The 20,000-nt window shown below is 43.4% G+C and overlaps 2 protein-coding genes across 2 annotated transcripts in view; one reads left to right on the top strand and one right to left on the bottom strand.

Moving 5' to 3' along the window:
• The first annotated feature begins 1,006 nt into the window (after positions 1-1,006).
• sim2 (SIM bHLH transcription factor 2) lies at positions 1,007-17,059 on the top strand. Its single transcript, XM_067433321.1, has 10 exons — positions 1,007-1,730; positions 3,072-3,154; positions 3,272-3,361; positions 9,322-9,430; positions 9,607-9,692; positions 10,564-10,763; positions 12,570-12,676; positions 12,769-12,916; positions 12,981-13,456; positions 15,466-17,059. Exons 1-10 carry the CDS (start codon positions 1,556-1,558, stop codon positions 15,846-15,848), a joined length of 1,857 nt encoding a protein of 618 aa, XP_067289422.1. The 5' UTR covers positions 1,007-1,555; the 3' UTR covers positions 15,849-17,059.
• A 2,291-nt stretch (positions 17,060-19,350) lies between these two features.
• The window catches only part of hlcs (holocarboxylase synthetase (biotin-(proprionyl-CoA-carboxylase (ATP-hydrolysing)) ligase)), a 48,239-nt gene continuing 47,589 nt past the window's right edge, over positions 19,351-20,000 (bottom strand). The window contains exon 10 of the mRNA XM_067433310.1: positions 19,351-20,000. This exon is cut by the window's right edge and continues 92 nt beyond it. Within this exon, the coding sequence (XP_067289411.1) occupies positions 19,924-20,000 (77 nt within the window). The 3' untranslated portion in view covers positions 19,351-19,923.

Raw genomic sequence — 20,000 nt, 5'->3', positions numbered from 1 at the left:
TAAAATGTGCAAACTGCACTAAATGTGTTCCGGCCCGATGGTCAAATCACACGAGCAAACACATTAAAATTAAATCTAGACATCAGTGTGTCTGATCTATAATTTAATCTGCTCAAAGCCGATAAATCATTTCGAGATTATTTCAAATATCCATCAAATTTTCACCACACAAACATTGATTGGGCTACAAGAATATTCTGAGCTGCGAACAAATGTAGGTACACAAACTGCTTTCCACACAATTGTAGGCTAGGCTACTTGATGCTTAATTTATTTTGTGTCTAAGATCCCATCGATCCCCAAACTCCAGCGATTTAAATTGAGCAGATTAGCAATAGGCCTTTACCTTATTATCAGTATTCTTCAAAGTGGAATCAACGGAAAATATTAAAGTGAATTGTTTTCGCGTGATGTGAAGAGTCTCAATGCGAATTGAATATTTTAATTTGTCAAGGTTACCCATTTAAACACCATTCATCCTAATCCCGATACGGTTTAAATAATACATTTTATTTATGAAGCACTTTTCATTTTAAAGAAAATCTCAAAGTATTCATCATCCTAATACCGATAACAGTTTAAAGTTTAAATCGCGCACTGTGTGTGTGTGTGTGTGTGTGTGTGTGTGTGTGTGTGTGTGTGTCAGGCCAACAATAGTGAGTGATTGTAATACTGCCAGACACGGAAATTGATTAACATTACATTGTTAAAGATCAACAAATTTAGAAAAATAGAAACATAGCAGATATAAAAAATAACTAATTGTGTAAGACAGCCAATAACCATCACCATCCTCACACACAAGAGACTGTGACGTAACGAGAGTAACCTCTCTCTCTCTCTCTCTCTCTCTCTCTCTCTCTCTCTCTCTCTCTCTCTCTCTCTCTCTCTCTCTCTCTCTCTCTCTCTCTCTCTCTCTCTCTCTCTATCAAAGCGCCGGAATAATCGAAAGGCTGAGCGGAGTCTGAGGAGTCTTGAGAGGAATATTCAGGCGTCGAGAGGAATAAACAAGAAAAGAAAACGAAACATTTTAAACTGGAAATAAACACTCGTGAAATGGAGGACTGGAGCACATCGACACATTGAGCAGCTGTTCGTAAATTCATCTTTACTGTTTGATTTGTATGCTCGTCGTCATGGATTTATCAGAAGTTAGCCTAATTTTGCATCTCTGTAATCTGTCATTTTTAAATCTTTCAAATCAAAAGCGAGTCGAAGCTAAAAGCGACTGTGGCGGTGAAATCTGATTCACAATGAAATGGAGTTCAAATGCTCTTCTAAAGTAGGCTATATCAGAAGTTATCCGAATCTAATGCGACATGACTGGCTGATTTACTGAAGGACCTTCGGTGTGTGAAGAGTTAGAGGTGATTTACAGTCACTCCAGCACCGTTTTCATTTTATATAATTTAATTCACAGACATCAGGGCCATCGGGAAGCTTCAGTCACTTCAGTTTTCTTTCCAACACAAACGGAACGCAGGAAAAAAGCATTAATGATCCGCCTGACCATCATTACAGAGAAAGATCAGAGCATCTTCTCCATGTGTCCGAGATGAAGGAAAAGTCCAAGAATGCTGCGAAGACACGAAGAGAAAAAGAGAATGGAGAGTTTTATGAGCTGGCCAAACTGTTGCCGCTGCCCTCGGCGATCACATCTCAGCTGGACAAAGCGTCCATCATCCGGCTGACCAGCAGCTACCTGAAGATCCGAGCCGTGTTCCCGGACGGTAAGCCCCAGACCCGCCGTCGGGTCCTCTGTCTCGGGTTTATTAATGAATATCCGAGCCGTGTTCCCGGACGGTAAGCCCCAGACCCGCCGTCGGGTCCTCTCTCTCGGGTTTATTAATGAAGATCCGAGCCGCGCTTCCTTCGAAAGGGTTTATTAAGGATGCTCAACTAAATTCAGTTAAGCCTAACTTACATCTTCAATGGCGGACCATTTTAATTTCATTGAAATAATCTTAAAGCATTTGAAAATTACCTAATTAAGTAAATTGGGCTAGTCCTTAAGTCCAAAAGTCTAGAAATAAAATGATTAATGGCTAGGCTAGGTAATAATGATTAAGAGTTGTTTTTCGGATCGAGAGAATCGTGTGAAAATACAGTGTTCAAGCAGCGATCTTCTGACTTTAGGTGTAGAAATATAGAGTTAAATGTGTCCTTAAAAGAAAATAATTGCCAGAGTGTTTATTTTATATAATGAAATGTTTACCAGCTCACATAAAATGAATGAACCCATCACAGATGTAGGCCTAGTGCTTTTCTCTTTCGGTCTTTTAAAAGCTAAATTTAATCATAACATAGCAGATCTCAAATTGTATAGCCTAGCTACGGGATAATATTTCACAAATGGAAGAAAATAAATAATCCATATCGCATCGGCCCTAAAAAGCCTATCAATTTAGAGGTAGGCTATTTATTTTATAGATTACTCAAAATAAAATAAAAAAAATCCATTTGTTCATTTTTTGCAATTTCCGTTTTATTAAAATTACATCGTGCTAGAACAATGTGTTGTTGTAATTCTGTAATTGACCATTAGCATCCCATGACTACAACTACAATAGGCTATTAATTTAAAATAGTTTTGAACGTTGGATAATTTTATGTAATTAAAATAAAACATTACGGCTTCAGGGGAACAATATTTGCTATTTTACGTGCAGGAATCCACAAAACCCATATTTTTTTTCAGATTCTCCATGTAAAGTTAAGCAATTTATTTGTTTAATCAGCATGTGGTAATAAAGATGGATATAAAGTCCCGTTAAACTGCAGTTTAAATGAGTTTATTCCAAGACATATTTTGCTCATTCTTCGTTTTTGATATTTAGGCCTAGGCTAGCTATATAGCCTAAAGGAATTCTTCACATCCCAAACTAATAATATTATAAAACACCCACTTCTCTTGCGATTAATTAATGGAGGAATAAAGCGAATATGACGTTTATTGCAGGATTCAGGCAAATGTTCGTAATGAATGTTTGACTGATCTTCTCTCTCTGTCTGTGCGTGTGCGTGTGTGTGTGTGTGTGTGTGTGTGTGTGTGTGTGTGTGTGTGTTGTGAGGTCTCGGAGAGGCCTGGGGTCAGTCGGCACGGGTCAGTCCTCTGGATCTAATGGCCAGAGATCTCGGATCTCACCTGCTCCAGGTGCGACACTTTTACACACAACTTCACTTTTGTTGCTAATTTATTGAAACGCTTCTGATAATTACGCAAATGAATCATATGATGTATGTTTTTATGTATTCTGGCGTTATTTTCCAGACACTGGACGGGTTTGTGTTTGTCGTCGCGTCTGACGGTAAAATCATGTACATTTCAGAAACGGCTTCGGTCCATCTGGGTTTGTCACAGGTGAGAGTTTAACATGAACCCGGGGTCACTCTGGGGTCACAGTGATAACACACACACACACCACTGAGAACATGTGAACGTTCAGAAGAATGGCTTTATAATATTATCTGCGGAATGTGAAGTGACTGTTTGCTCAGTATCGCTATTCCTCATATTGTGCCTCTATTGAGAAATTCAGATCTGAAGAAAAACACTGAGGTTGAGCTTGTTTAACGTCTAGATTTTACATTTGGGCATGTAGAGACCCAGACACTTACACACGCACACGCACACACACACGCACACACAATCGTTAAAAAACAGAATGTTTTTGAAAGGAATCCAATGCATTTAACTAATTAAAATACAATTTTAAATAGCATAATATTGTAAATTATGATTCATGTGAGATAAAATTTCTATTTTTGGCTATTGATCTGTTGGGTTAGATTTAAAATGTGTAAGTCGCTTTGGATAAAATCTTTCATAAATAAAATTCATAAATGTAAATTAGGATTTGGGCTCCGAATGTTTGCAGCAGAATCAGCGCAGTCATAAACGCCTTAAAGGGACACTTCATTCACCCTCATGTCCTCCCAAACCAGCACGGGTTTCTTTCTTCTGCTGAACACAAAAGAAGATATTTTGCAGAACATTATTGGGAACCGAACAGCATTGGCATAAAACAGATTTAATCAGAGTCAACAGGAGCGACACGAGGGTGAGAAAATGACGGCTTTTGTGGATAAACCAAATCAAATCACCTTTATTTATATCCGCTTTTTACAAGTCCAATTGTTTCAAAGCAGCTTCACAGTGTTAACAGGAAAATAATGCAACAGAATTTGATTCGGCTGTACAGTCGTTCTGGAGAAATGGGGGATGTTATCAGCTTATTTCAGGTAGGCTAGTGTCAATGCGGGCAGATCAGTAATGAATATAGGCTATAGGTTCCTCTATTAATCGTGCCTTGATATCTTTAGCAACGCTGATGGCACAGATTCATAAAGTCTAAAGTGCAGTTTATACACATTCTACAGACAAACACATTTATCCAGAAACTCATCAGTCTGTGGAGAGAACAAGAGCAGAAACAGAAGAAACTTCAGTGAAGAGAAGGGCTGAAAATACGACGAAAGGGATGGAGATTAAGCTTTTAAACCGGCGGGTAAATATCAGACCAGAGGGAAATTATTTCTGCTTTCCTGCGACTTTTCAAAGGAGGAAAAGAGACAGCTAAATATGTTAGTTACTTTGACTATTGTTTACTGACCAATAGTCGCACACCAAGACAACAATAAAAACAATAAAAGACACTTCACAGAAATGGGGAAAATGCATTTCTTTGCAGGAATTTTTGGATATTTTAATTTAGTTGGGGAGCACTACAAGAAGAATTTTGTGAAGATGTTGGCAATGACCTTGGTATAAAACACTAGAAGATTTATGAGGAAATCCAGAATCCATCGGAGATCTCACGGGTGAGTTAAAGGGACAACGCTGTTTTTATTGCCTAGTCAAACCAGCCGCGGCCGGAGAGACGAGCCCCAATCGCACGGCCGACGCAAATGAAGCTGTTAATGTGGGAGCACCTGTGTACACGGACTACTGAGCATGCAAATGTGCTGGCACTGCTGCACGACGGAAAGGCCGACACTGAGACTCTCTGCAAACTGAAGCGCAAGCGGCGTCGACAGGCAGTTCATTATGTTCGGACGCGGACTCGGACAGGACGCTATTGTGTGTTAGTCTGATCTCAAACACACAAACGCAGTATGTTTAGTAAAGTGCACATTCCTGCGCGCTCCTGCGGGCCCCGCGCGCCGCCGCGCTACAAAGATCAGATTAGCGTCTCCGCGCAGCTGCAGAGAAAGTAATTTGTCGCTGAAGTGCTGTGAAGTGACCTTCCCTGTGTCTGATGTGCCCTGCTAATTTACACACAAAAATGGATCAAAGTCTTGCACAGAATCCGCTTTTGTTTTCACATGCAAATCGTGTTTTTATACATGAACTTTTTACAGCGGGAATCAGACTGTGTCTTTGAGATGGACGCAGATCAATTTCAGACAAACAGGAGCTTAGCTTCAGCCCGACACACACACACACACACACACACACACACACACACACACACACACACACACACACACACACACAAGCACACGCACACACACTTTACCATGTGGACACGCACCCTGTTCACAAAAGACATTTTTGTGAGTTGATGTAATCTTTTTAAATTACACAGATTCCAAGTCTTAATCTCAGTTGAGGTTCAGTGACTGGTTTCTCTTCAAGCCACCTGACAGATTTTAGGGAAATGCAACATAAAATGGCTGAATGATGGTGTATAATCCGTGACGGGCTGAATGATGGTGTATAATCCGTGAGGGCTGAATGATGGTGTATAATCCGTGACGGCTGAATGATGGTGTATAATCTGTGAGGGCTGAATGATGGTGTATAATCCGTGACGGCTGAATGATGGTGTATAATCCGTGACGGCTGAATGATGGTGTATAATCTGTGAGGGCTGAATGATGGTGTATAATCTGTGACGGTTGAATGATGGTGTATAATCTGTGACGGCTGAATGATGGTGTATAATCTGTGACGGCTGAATGATGGTGTATAATCCGTGACGGCTGAATGATGGTGTATAATCTGTGACGGCTGAATGATGGTGTATAATCTGTGACGGCTGAATGATGGTGTATAATCTGTGACGGCTGAATGATGGTGTATAATCCGTGACGGCTGAATGATGGTGTATAATCTGTGACGGCTGAATGATGGTGTATAATCCGTGACGGCTGAATGATGGTGTATAATCTGTGACGGCTGAATGATGGTGTGTAATCTGTGACGGCTGAATGATGGTGTATAATCTGTGACGGCTGAATGATGGTGTATAATCTGTGACGGCTGAATGATGGTGTATAATCTGTGACGGCTGAATGATGGTGTATAATCTGTGACGGCTGAATGATGGTGTATAATCTGTGACGGCTGAATGATGGTGTATAATCCGTGACGGCTGAATGATGGTGTATAATCTGTGACGGCTGAATGATGGTGTGTAATCTGTGACGGCTGAATGATGGTGTATAATCTGTGACGGCTGAATGATGGTGTATAATCTGTGAGGGCTGAATGATGGTGTATAATCTGTGACGGCTGAATGATGGTGTATAATCTGTGACGGCTGAATGATGGTGTATAATCTGTGACGGCTGAATGATGGTGTATAATCTGTGAGGGCTGAATGCTGGTGTATAATCTGTGAGGGCTGAATGATGGTGTATAATCTGTGACGGCTGAATGATGGTGTATAATCTGTGACGGCTGAATGATGGTGTATAATCCGTGATGGCTGAATGATGGTGTATAATCTGTGAGGGCTGAATGATGGTGTATAATCTGTGAGGGCTGAATGATGGTGTATAATCTGTGACGGCTGAATGATGGTGTATAATCTGTGACGGCTGAATGATGGTGTATAATCTGTGACGGCTGAATGATGGTGTATAATCTGTGAGGGCTGAATGATGGTGTATAATCTGTGACGGCTGAATGATGGTGTATAATCTGTGACGGCTGAATGATGGTGTATAATCCGTGAGGGCTGAATGATGGTGTATAATCCGTGACGGCTGAATGATGGTGTATAATCCGTGACGGCTGAATGATGGTGTATAATCCGTGACGGCTGAATGATGGTGTATAATCCGTGACGGCTGAATGATGGTGTATAATCCGTGACGGCTGAATGATGGTGTATAATCCGTGACGGCTGAATGATGGTGTATAATCCGTGAGGGCTGAATGATGGTGTATAATCTGTGACGGCTGAATGATGGTGTATAATCTGTGACGGCTGAATGATGGTGTATAATCCGTGACGGCTGAATGATGGTGTATAATCCGTGACGGCTGAATGATGGTGTATAATCTGTGACGGCTGAATGATGGTGTATAATCTGTGACGGCTGAATGATGGTGTATAATCTGTGACGGCTGAATGATGGTGTGTAATCTGTGACGGCTGAATGATGGTGTGTAATCTGTGACGGCTGAATGATGGTGTATAATCTGTGAGGGCTGAATGATGGTGTATAATCTGTGAGGGCTGAATGATGGTGTATAATCTGTGACGGCTGAATGATGGTGTATAATCTGTGACGGTTGAATGATGGTGTATAATCTGTGAGGGCTGAATGATGGTGTATAATCTGTGACGGCTGAATGATGGTGTATAATCTGTGACGGCTGAATGATGGTGTATAATCTGTGACGGCTGAATGATGGTGTATAATCCGTGACGGCTGAATGATGGTGTATAATCCGTGACGGGCTGAATGATGGTGTATAATCCGTGACGGCTGAATGATGGTGTATAATCCGTGACGGCTGAATGATGGTGTATAATCTGTGACGGTTGAATGATGGTGTATAATCTGTGACGGCTGAATGATGGTGTATAATCTGTGACGGCTGAATGATGGTGTGTAATCTGTGACGGCTGAATGATGGTGTATAATCTGTGACGGCTGAATGATGGTGTATAATCCGTGACGGCTGAATGATGGTGTATAATCCGTGACGGCTGAATGATGGTGTATAATCCGTGACGGCTGAATGATGGTGTGTAATTTGTGACGGCTGAATGATGGTGTATAATCTGTGACGGCTGAATGATGGTGTATAATCTGTGACGGCTGAATGATGGTGTATAATCTGTGACGGCTGAATGATGGTGTATAATCTGTGACGGCTGAATGATGGTGTATAATCTGTGACGGCTGAATGATGGTGTGTAATCTGTGACGGCTGAATGATGGTGTGTAATCTGTGACGGCTGAATGATGGTGTATAATCTGTGACGGCTGAATGATGGTGTATAATCTGTGACGGCTGAATGATGGTGTATAATCTGTGACGGCTGAATGATGGTGTATAATCTGTGACGGCTGAATGATGGTGTATAATCTGTGACGGCTGAATGATGGTGTATAATCCGTGACGGCTGAATGATGGTGTATAATCCGTGACGGGCTGAATGATGGTGTATAATCCGTGACGGCTGAATGATGGTGTATAATCCGTGACGGCTGAATGATGGTGTATAATCTGTGACGGTTGAATGATGGTGTATAATCTGTGACGGCTGAATGATGGTGTATAATCTGTGACGGCTGAATGATGGTGTGTAATCTGTGACGGCTGAATGATGGTGTGTAATCTGTGACGGCTGAAGGATGGTGTATAATCTGTGACGGCTGAATGATGGTGTATAATCTGTGACGGCTGAATGATGGTGTATAATCCGTGACGGCTGAATGATGGTGTATAATCCGTGATGGCTGAATGATGGTGTATAATCCGTGACGGCTGAATGATGGTGTGTAATTTGTGACGGCTGAATGATGGTGTATAATCTGTGACGGCTGAATGATGGTGTATAATCTGTGACGGCTGAATGATGGTGTGTAATCTGTGACGGCTGAATGATAGTGTATAATCTGTGACGGCTGAATGATGGTGTATAATCTGTGACGGCTGAATGATGGTGTATAATCTGTGACGGCTGAATGATGGTGTATAATCCGTGACGGCTGAATGATGGTGTGTAATTTGTGACGGCTGAATGATGGTGTATAATCTGTGACGGCTGAATGATGGTGTATAATCCGTGATGGCTGAATGATGGTGTATAATCCGTGACGGCTGAATGATGGTGTGTAATTTGTGACGGCTGAATGATGGTGTATAATCTGTGACGGCTGAATGATGGTGTATAATCTGTGACGGCTGAATGATGGTGTGTAATCTGTGACGGCTGAATGATGGTGTATAATCTGTGACGGCTGAATGATGGTGTATAATCTGTGACGGCTGAATGATGGTGTATAATCTGTGACGGCTGAATGATGGTGTATAATCTGTGACGGCTGAATGATGGTGTATAATCTGTGCTGTAGGTGGAACTGACTGGAAACAGCATCTTTGAGTACATCCACCCGTCAGACCACGATGAGATGAGCGCGGTGCTGAGCGCACACCCGCCGCTGCACCCACACTTCCTGCAGGGTATGCGCGCACACACGCACACACGCACACACACACTCACACACTCACACACTCACACACTCACACACTCACACACTCACACACTCACACACTCACACACTCACGTGCACACGCACACAAAATTAATTGCAATGGTTTATATTAATCTCAAGGCTCTTCTGTTCTGTGTGTTCCAGAGTTTGAGCTTGAGCGCTCGTTCTTCCTGCGGATGAAGTGTGTGTTGGCGAAGCGGAACGCAGGACTCACGTGCGGCGGGTATAAGGCGAGTGTGTCTTTCTTCGGCTGTTTTTAGCTCTCAATCATCAAACACTCGCACGTTTTCATATGGGATCAAAACAGATGATGGCCGGTAAAATGATAATCTGCATTACTTTCTGCGAGCGCATCTCAAACCTGAGTTTTGCATTGCAAATGTCATTATAAAGCAAGGCAAGAGCGTTTGTCAAGAGCTCGAGTTCACATCGAGAGCCATTTAAAGCCATTCATGTGCCATTCACTGCAGCTGGGCCAGATTCTGATGACCAGCAAACTGATCTGATTAAATGTAGCAAAGACTCCACGCGGCCAACACCACCGTTTCCATGGCGTCTCCACCAGTTTCCCCGTGCACGTGCACGAGCTGGATAAGCTTTCATGAATCAAGCTTCGGAGATTTGTTTAAAATTTACATTGGCAATAAACAACTGGTCTGTGTTAACTAGAATAAATCACGCCCTGCGAAGCTGGTCAACAGTACATAGACACTCTCTCACACACACACACACACACACACTCCTAACTGAACCCGTGGTGTGTGTAGGTGATTCACTGCAGTGGGTACCTGAAGCTCCGGCAGTTTGTGATGGACGTGTCCCTGTATGAGTCCTGCTATCAGATCGCTCTGACACACACACACACACTCACACACACACACATACACACACACACTCCTAACTGAACCCGTGGTGTGTGTAGGTGATTCACTGCAGTGGGTACCTGAAGCTCCGGCAGTTTGTGATGGACGTGTCCCTGTATGAGTCCTGCTATCAGATCGCTCTGACACACACACACACACTCACACACACACACACACACACACACATACACACACACACACACACACACACTCCTAACTGAACCCGTGGTGTGTGTAGGTGATTCACTGCAGTGGGTACCTGAAGCTCCGGCAGTTTGTGATGGACGTGTCCCTGTATGAGTCCTGCTATCAGATTGTGGGTCTGGTGGCCGTGGGTCAGTCTCTTCCTCCCAGCGGAGTGACGGAGATCAAACTCCACAGCAACATGTTCATGTTCCGCGCCAGCCTCGATCTCAAACTCATCTTCCTGGACAGCAGGTGAGCTGAAACTCCTGACCGCAGACATCCGGCCGGTCAAGCCGTTACCATCCAGCACTGCAGACAAGAGGCTCTTCAATCAGGATTCTTTTACTGGGAAAGAGAAATCACTGAAGATATTGAGTCTTAATTATTCAAATGAAAGTAAGCAAGAACAACAACAAATATCTGTAAACAACAACAAATATCTGTCAGTGGAGTCAGAAAAATAATCTTGTTTTCGCTTCATATTAAAATTATTTTTGTCTGGCAGATATTTGTTCTTGTTTTAAGCACACACTCAATAAGACGCTCACACACACACACGATCATCCGTGAGATACAGCTTCAGGATCGATGGTTAATTTGTTGAAATAATAAATAAAAAATGTATTTACAATAAAACTAGCTAAAAAATAAAAACTATTTAAAAAAAAATAATACATAACAATACATTTTACATCTTCATAAAAAGAATATAAAACAATTATTTATTCATAATTTTGTTTTAAAAAGAATCAAGAAAAGTGTGCTGAATTTTTTGTAGAAATGGTCCGTCGCCTTTTTGCTCGGATCAAATTGACCTGACTTCGTAAATACGAACTTCCCAGAAGGACTTGATGCACCAATGATACTAAGAACCATCAGCGAGGATTATACATGAGCTGGTCAAATAATTAAAATATCATCTATTTATTTCATTAATTCAATTCAAAAAGTGAAACTTGTATATTATATTCATCCATTACACACAGACTGATATATTTCAAACGTTTATGATGATTATAACTGACAATTAAGGAAAATTCCAAATTCATTATCTCAGTATAATTCGAATATTGTGAAAAGTTTCAATATTGAAGACACCTGGAGCCGCACTCTAATCAGCTAATGAACTCAAAACACCTGCAGGCCTTTAAATGGTCTCTCAGGCTAGTTCTGTAGGCTACACTATCACTGCTGACTCGACAGATGTCCAAAAGATGACCATTAACACTGCACAAGGAGGGCAAGAGGCTGGCTGTTCTCAGAGCTCTGTGTCCAAGCACATTAATAGAGAGGAGAAGGGAAGGAAACGATGTGGTAGAAAAAAGTGCACAAGCGATAAGGATAACCGCACCCTTGAGAGGATTGTGAAACAAAACCCTTTCAAAAATGTGTGGGAGATTCACAAAGAGTGGACTGCAGCTGGAGTCAGTGCTTTAAGATCCACTGCGCACAGACGTATGGAAGACATGGGTTTGAGCTGTCACTGCAGTGTGTGTGTATCTAACTGGAGTGTGTTTGTGTGTCTCACTGCAGTGTGTGTGTGTCTAACTGGAGTGTGTTTGTGTGTTTCTCACTGCAGTGTGTGTCTAACTGGAGTGTGTTTGTGTGTCTCACTGCAGTGTGTGTGTGTCTAACTGGAGTGTGTTTGTGTGTGTCTCACTGCAGTGTGTGTGTGTCTAACTGGAGTGTGTTTGTGTGTCTCACTGCAGTGTGTGTGTGTCTAACTGGAGTGTGTTTGTGTGTTTCTCACTGCAGTGTGTGTGTCTAACTGGAGTGTGTTTGTGTGTTTCTCACTGCAGTGTGTGTGTCTAACTGGAGTGTGTTTGTGTGTCTCACTGCAGTGTGTGTGTGTCTAACTGGAGTGTGTTTGTGTGTTTCTCACTGCAGTGTGTGTGTCTAACTGGAGTGTGTTTGTGTGTCTCACTGCAGTGTGTGTGTGTCTAACTGGAGTGTGTTTGTGTGTTTCTCACTGCAGTGTGTGTGTGTCTAACTGGAGTGTGTTTGTGTGTTTCTCACTGCAGTGTGTGTGTGTCTAACTGGAGTGTGTTTGTGTGTCAGGGTGGCCGAGTTGACTGGCTATGAGCCGCAGGATCTGATCGAGAAGACTCTCTACCATCACGTCCACGGCTGCGACGTCTTCCACCTGCGATTCGCACATCATCTCCGTGAGTCGCTGCACATCATCTGCACTACAGCAGGAGTGTGTTCTGACATGTCTGAACAGTGTTCTCTCTGTGTGTGTGTGTGTGTGTCTCAGTGCTGGTGAAGGGGCAGGTAACCACCAAGTACTACCGTCTGCTGTGTAAGCGCGGCGGCTGGGTTTGGGTGCAGAGCTGCGCCACCATCGTCCACAACAGCCGTTCATCTCGCCCACACTGCATCGTCAGCGTCAACTACGTCCTCACGTGAGTGACCTTTGACCTCCCTAACAGCATGTGTGTGTGGAGACTGATGCGTGTCTCTCCGCAGGGATGTGGAATATAAAGAGATGCAGCTCTCTCAGGACCAGAGCCGATCCAGGCCGTCCCTGTCCTATAAGAACTGTCTTGCAGATCCTCAGGACTCACGCAAACAGCTCAAAGCCAAAGCAGCCAAAATCAGAAGCAAACCCAAAGCCTGTCCGTATCCGCTGGGAAAAGCGTCCGGAGACTCCCATGGGAACGCTTCTGGTTTCCAGACCTCGCTGGAGTCTCCGTCCTGGAAGTCCTGCCAGGAGCAAAGCCCTGTCTCACTGACACACATCCAGCAGCCGTCTCACACACTGCCTCTGTCCTGCACATACACACTCACACACACATACACCCAGGCCTCCAGCGACTGCCGGAAAGTGCAGGCGACCCTGAGCCCCTCCAGACGGCCGGTCCTGTCCTCACTGCAGTCGGCCTGGAGCTGCGGTGGAGACAAGAAACCTGCAGCGCACCTGCACACTCCTGCTTCATACTCCGGTACACACACACACACACACACACACACACACACACACACACACACACACACACAGAGCTTAGATCAGACAGACAGACACATTGCAGGGCTAACCCAAACCTAAGTCTTCCCCAGCATTGACAGAATTTTCCAGCTTTTTCTCTGTTATACGGTAGGAGGCACTGTTACAGAATCTCCTGATTAAAACACAGCAGAAGAAAAAGCAGAAATCAGTGATTGAGCCATTATTTAAAATGTTGCTTTTTAATGACAGTTATCCATATTCAAGTGATAAAGTTAAAATGTTTCTTGTTGTTGTTTAAAAGCAGAGGCTCTGATTTTTTAATCAGGTTCAGATTCTGCTGTAAAGTCTCATGATCCAGATCAGTTGGGTTCAGATCTCGTGATGCAGTCAGATCTACACTCATCTAAAGGATTATTAGAAACACACACTAATGCTGTGTTTGATCCTTTCTCCTTCAGAACTGCCTTAATTCTCCGTGGCATTGATCAACAAGCTGCTGAAAGCATTCTTTAGAAATGTTGGCCCATATTGATAGGAGAGCATCTTGCAGTTGATGGTGATTTGTGGGATGCACATCCAGGGCACAAGGCTCCCGTTCCACCACATCCCAAAGATGCTCTATTGGGTTGAGATCTGGGGACTGTGGCGGCCATTTTAGTTCAGTCAACTCATTGGCATGTTCAAGAAACCAATTTGAAATGATTGGAGCTTTGTGACATGGTGCATTATCCTGCTGGAAGTAGCCATCAGAGGATGGGCACATGGTGGTCATAAAGGGATGGACATGGTCAGAAACAATGCTCAGGTAGGCCGTGGCATTTAAACAATGCCCAATTGGCACTAAGGGGCCTAAAGTGTGCCAAGAAAACATCCCCCACACCATTACACCACCACCACCAGCCTGCACAGTGGTAACAAGGCATGATGGATCCATGTTCTTATTCTGTTTACGCCAAATTCTGACTCTACCATCTGAATGTCCAACAGAAATCGAGACTCATCAGACCAGGCAACATTTTTCCAGTCTTCAACTGTCCAATTTTGGTGAGCTCGTGCAAAATTGTCGCCTCTTTTTCCTATGTGTAGTGGAGATGAGTGGTGCCCGGTGGGGTCTTCTGCTGCTGTAGCCCATCCGCCTCAAGGTTGTGCGTGTTGTGGCTTCACACATGCTTTGCTGCATACCTCGGTTGTAACGAGTGGTTATTTCAGTCAAAGTTGCTCTTCTATCAGCTTGAATCAGTCGGCCCATTCTCCTCTGACCTCGAGCATCAACAAGGCATTTTCTCCCACAGGACTGCTGCACACTGGATGCTCTTTCCTTTTCACACCATTCTTTGTAAACCCTAGAAATGGTTGTGTGTGAAAATCCCAGTAACTGAGCAGATTGTGAAATACTCAGACCGGCCTGCCTGGCACCAACAACCATGCCACGCCCAAAATGGCTTAAATCCCCTTTCTTTCCCATTCTGACATTCAGTCTGGAGTTCAGGAGATTGTCTTGACCAGGACCACACCCCTAAATGCATTGAAGCATCTGCCATGTGATTGGTTGATTAGATAATTGCATTAATTCGAAATTGACCAGGTGTTCCTAATGATCCTTTAGGGGAGTATATAATGGCTCTAAATATTATCTCCACCAGTGTTTTTTACACTACTTTAAGGTTATGTAGTTACATGTTACTACATGTACTTACTACACTAATAACAGTAAATTATGCATAATTACTAAACCAAGTTACTTAACCAAACCTAACCCTAACCCTGACTAAGTACCCTCCATCATATAACAGAGAAAACACAGACTGACAGAAACCCAGCCACTGGCGGGACCCCAAACCCAAAGGCTCTGGTACACACTATAATTTCTAACCATTAAACCAGTTACAAGTGTGAATCAATGACGAATTTCATTGTGAATCAAAATGTTCTAAGGTTGATAATGGAATGGACTGAGTGATTCACTGAGAGCGACCCGCATCTAACCAGCTCTGTGTCCATCAGGTCCGGCGGCCGACCCAGTGTTCACGGCCCAGCTTCTGCACGGAGGTTTCAGAGCCGGGGGCGGCTTTAAAGAGGAGCCCGGTCAGAACCAGAACCGAGAGGACGAGCGGGCCGGACGCCACCATGGGCTCCAGGCCTTCGGTCAGCGCAGACTGTGCCCGATGGACCCACGGTTCGAGGAGAAGCGGCTGCTTCCGGTGCAGGCTCCATACGTCTCTCTGGACCTCCAGCATGTCCTGGCCAAGCACGGCTCTTCCACATCAGAACCCTATGCTCGGAGCCATGTCCCTGAGGAGGCGAACCCGTACCTGAGCCCCCATCCTGACGGACGTCGCGGTCCTCATTACATCAGCACGCCTGTCATCATCAGCAACCAAAGGTGACGAGCTCCAGCTGCCACGACCTCTTCTGTTAATTTATGCAAAGCTACAGGTTTCCTTTCACACATAAAGCAACGTCAGGTATGGAATATATATTTGCCCAATGTGCTGCCAGTTCAACGGGATATACAGCCATGATGTCCGGAATAACGAGGAAGGAGAAGCTTAAAGATGTCTCGGTCATTCAGGGTCTCCTCTGTTCTCTAAACGCAGAGATATGCAAGTGTGTCTGGACTGACATACCCATCCACTTACTGTATGCTTTTGTGGCATTACTTACCAAATGAAAACGTCATCTAATTCAACCATTTAAAAGCAACTGTTTCAGCAGGATTTCTGCAGTAACTAGACAAATTTCAGAACTTAAAGGGTTACTGTGTGAATTCCACACCACCAAACTGAATGACACGCCCTCATCTGTCATTGGTTAGTTAGAAAGATAGTCCCGCCCCAGACTCACGTGATTGGCTGACTCAAACTGATCAATGTTCTGAAAGAGTGTCACTCTGACTGTGAAGATTAAACTGACTAAAAATCAGCCCGGTTTCACAGACTGGGCTTACACTAAAACATGATTAGGCCTAGTTCAGTTACAGCATTAAAACTTGTATAAATGTGCCTTAGAAAAACACATCACTAGTGTGCATCTTGAGACAAAACAACGGCACTGACATATTTTAAGATCTAGGGCCTATTGCACAAAACTAGGATAAGGGATTATGCCAGGATATCTTGGTTATCTTGAAATCTGTATGCAAAATTTAGTACACCGTTGTAGTGTAAATGCATCCTGGCTTAATCCCTTATCCTAGTTTTGTGCAATCAGCCCCTTTCAGTTAAAACAGCTCAAACATGAGTTCAGTCTGAGACGTGCTTAAGCCCGGTCTGCGGAACTGGAGGAACATCTCACACTTTGGCTCTAAATGAAGAACTCTGGGACATTGCCTTTCGTACTGAGCGGGAATGATATGTTTTCTATGGACATATGAAGAACAACAATCCTTTGTTGGGTCCAGTTTTTCTGAACTATTTAATTTCTAACCAATCCTGCAGGTCATCCTGATATTCAGCTGCTATAAACAAGTGATGGGTATATTTATTGGCGTGAAACACATTGCAGTCTGATTATTTATGGTGCAATCCAAGAGGCTAACATATGCAGTGAATGTTACAGAAACGACTGAAGCTAATTTGCTTAGAAACTCAATAAACACAAGCTGACACATGCGAGCGTGTTGTGGTCTCTCAGCAACAAAATGTTGATCAAAAGCTGTGATTCTCAAAAGGCAGAAGACTTCGTTATTATTAATTTTATTATTATTGGTACAGGAACTTTCATCTCTGACTGCATTTGAGAAGAGCTCAGCGTCTCATAAAGTGTTTGATGAAGCGCCTGAGATCTAATACTCCTCAGGACGGCAGGCCGGGAGAGGGTTAATATGGGCTCTGTTTGTTTGTTGATGAAGACTGAGGCTTTTTATGATTTTGAAGAAGAGCCAACAGGCTCCGTGTCCGTCTCCAGGGAGAGAAGATTGGAATCGGGTATTATGCAGCTGGTATTAGAGATGATAGATTTCGGGTGACCTTCAGAGACCCTCCAGATGAAATTGTTTAACAGGATATTGTGGATCTGAGGAGAGCTATTTGCTTAATGATTTCTAAAGGCTGAGCAGTTTAGAAGGGCTTTTATGGATAGATGTGTCCACTCGAGCACTGGACCACCTGAAGAATAACATCAATGATGGAGTGACACTGATCGCTGTGGATGTGAGAACGTGGCAGCAGATTAATGTGTGTAATGAGGTGAAAGATCTCAGAGCGTTTAGCGAAGCTCGAGGAATATTTTCACCTCATCAAGACGCGAGACGAGCCTGAAGCACGAGGTGCAGATGACAGATGAGCTGCTAGTTATCGAGAGCGGCTGAATATGACTGCCAGGAAACACACACTCTCTAACGCACACACACACGTCTGGCACGCTATCATTGTGGGGACTCTTCATAGGCGTAATGGTTTTAATACTGTACAAACTGTATATTGTCTACCCATCACACACACAAACCCTAAACTTGCACATCACACACACGCAAACCCTAAACTTGCAAATCACACACACACACTCTCTTACAGTCTCTCTCACACACACTCACCCTAAACTTGCACATCACACATACACACACACACACACTCTCTCTCTCTCTCTCTCTCTCTCTCTCTCACACACACACACACACACACACACACACACACACACACACACACACACACACACACAAACCCTAAACTTGCAAATCACACACACACACACAGCCCCTAAACCTACCCATCACAGGAAACATTCTGCATTTTTACGTTCTCAATAAAACTCATCCAGTTTGATTTATTAGATGTTTTCCTTGTGGAGAATAAAACATTTCCCTACAAGGACGATTTTGGATATTGCCATCTTTGTGGGGACATTTTGTCCCAATAATGTGGGGTTTATCAGCCCACACACACACCCCAAACTTGCCCATCACACAAAACTACAGTAAATTTTTCATTTTCTAACATTAACTCAGCCTGTGTGATTTATGTTTCCTCATGTTAATTCAATTTATGTCCCCACAGTGACACGGGTCCCCATGTGTGTGTGCACATTACCATCAAACAGGTTCACACACATACACTTAGTGTCGCACTCACTGAGGATCCTGTTGAAAGTGCCCTAGTTATTGGCGATTCTAATACACGGAACGTGAAAATAGAGCCACCAGCCACCATAGTCACATGTTTACCGGGAGCCAGAGCGCCTAACATTAAAGCTAATTCAAAAGTGTTGCCTAAAGCTAATCGCAATTTCTTTAAGATTATTATTCACGTCGGCACTAATGATTTTCGACTTTGCCAGTCGGAGATCACCAAAATTAACATTAAAGAGGTGTGTAAACTCACAAGTACGATGTCAACGGCAGTCTTTTGCTCTGGTCCCCTCCCTGTTAAAAGGAGTGATGAAATAGTTAGCAGATTATCATCACTCAATGGCTGGCTAAGTGGTGTCCGCAAAATAACATAGGGTTCATAGACAATTGGAAACATTTTTTGGGCAGACCTGACCTGTTGAAAAGAGACGGCATTCATCCCTCCTGGGCTGATGAACTGATGAAGCAAACACACACACACACACACACACACACACACACACAAACATACACACACACACACACACACACACACACACACACACACAGCGCTTCACTGATGAAGCAAACACACGCACGAACACACACAGACACACACACAGCGCTTCACTGATGAAGCAAATACGCACTTACAAACATACATACACACACACACACACACACACAGCACTTCACTGATGAAACAAACACACACACACAGCGCTCCACTGATGAAGCAAACACACACACACACAGACACACACACAGAGCTTCACTGATGAAGCAAACACACACACACACACACACACAGCGCTTCACTGATGAAGCAAACACACGACACGTCAGTCATTCACAATCATTTTATTTATTTTTGTATAATTCAGGAATGTGTTTATAAGGGATCATCAGTGTATCAGTTGATCAACCACAATCATTACAACACATTGAGTGATACTAACCCGATATGAACATATAAATCACCTCAAAATCTAAAGAGAATTAACAATCAAAAGTTAACAAGCGTCAGTCAGAATGAGGCTGGTGTTGGTTGATGATCTTCGCCCTGTGAGCAGAGCCCCTCCTGAGGTCTCGATTAGCAGGAAATAAATCACAGAAACCGTGTCATTTTTCTGCTTCATGAACTCAAATCAATGTGTGTTTGTAGAGTTCTCTGTAATCTGTTACTATATTGCTCATATTAAAGCCCATATGCAGAAGGACATCGTCCATCCATCGCTGAATGTGTGGAGGGGCCGTTTACAGAATAAATGTTATCCTGAAGAAAACATGGTTACTCTCAAAGATTCACATTTCTTCTCCTGACGAGCATCATCAGAGCCAGAGAGAGACGTTCTGTTACAGGAAAGCCTTACATGATGTCATTTCCTGTGGCTCTTCATGTAATTTCCTGTGGCTCTTCAGCGGCTCTTGATCACCACGAGGTTCCTCAGCATGTCGAAGGAGTTTCCGTCCGGCTGCACAGACTCGAGCTGAT

The sequence above is a fragment of the Pseudorasbora parva genome, chromosome 23 (assembly GCF_024679245.1).
Source record: "Pseudorasbora parva isolate DD20220531a chromosome 23, ASM2467924v1, whole genome shotgun sequence".
Lineage (NCBI taxonomy): Eukaryota > Metazoa > Chordata > Actinopteri > Cypriniformes > Gobionidae > Pseudorasbora > Pseudorasbora parva.
Note: the sequence above shows the minus strand (reverse complement) of the source record. Positions and strands in the feature narration are given on the sequence as shown.

Bases quoted from the DNA above. Each gene is read 5' to 3' on its own strand.
- sim2 (XM_067433321.1), top strand. From the start codon at position 1,556: ATGAAGGAAAAGTCCAAGAATGCTGCGAAGACACGAAGAGAAAAAGAG. The intron at 1,731-3,071 runs GTAAGCCCCAGA...GTGTGTTGTGAG, and splicing joins CCGAGCCGTGTTCCCGGACG to GTCTCGGAGAGGCCTGGGGT. The intron at 13,457-15,465 runs GTACACACACAC...TGTGTCCATCAG, and splicing joins CACTCCTGCTTCATACTCCG to GTCCGGCGGCCGACCCAGTG.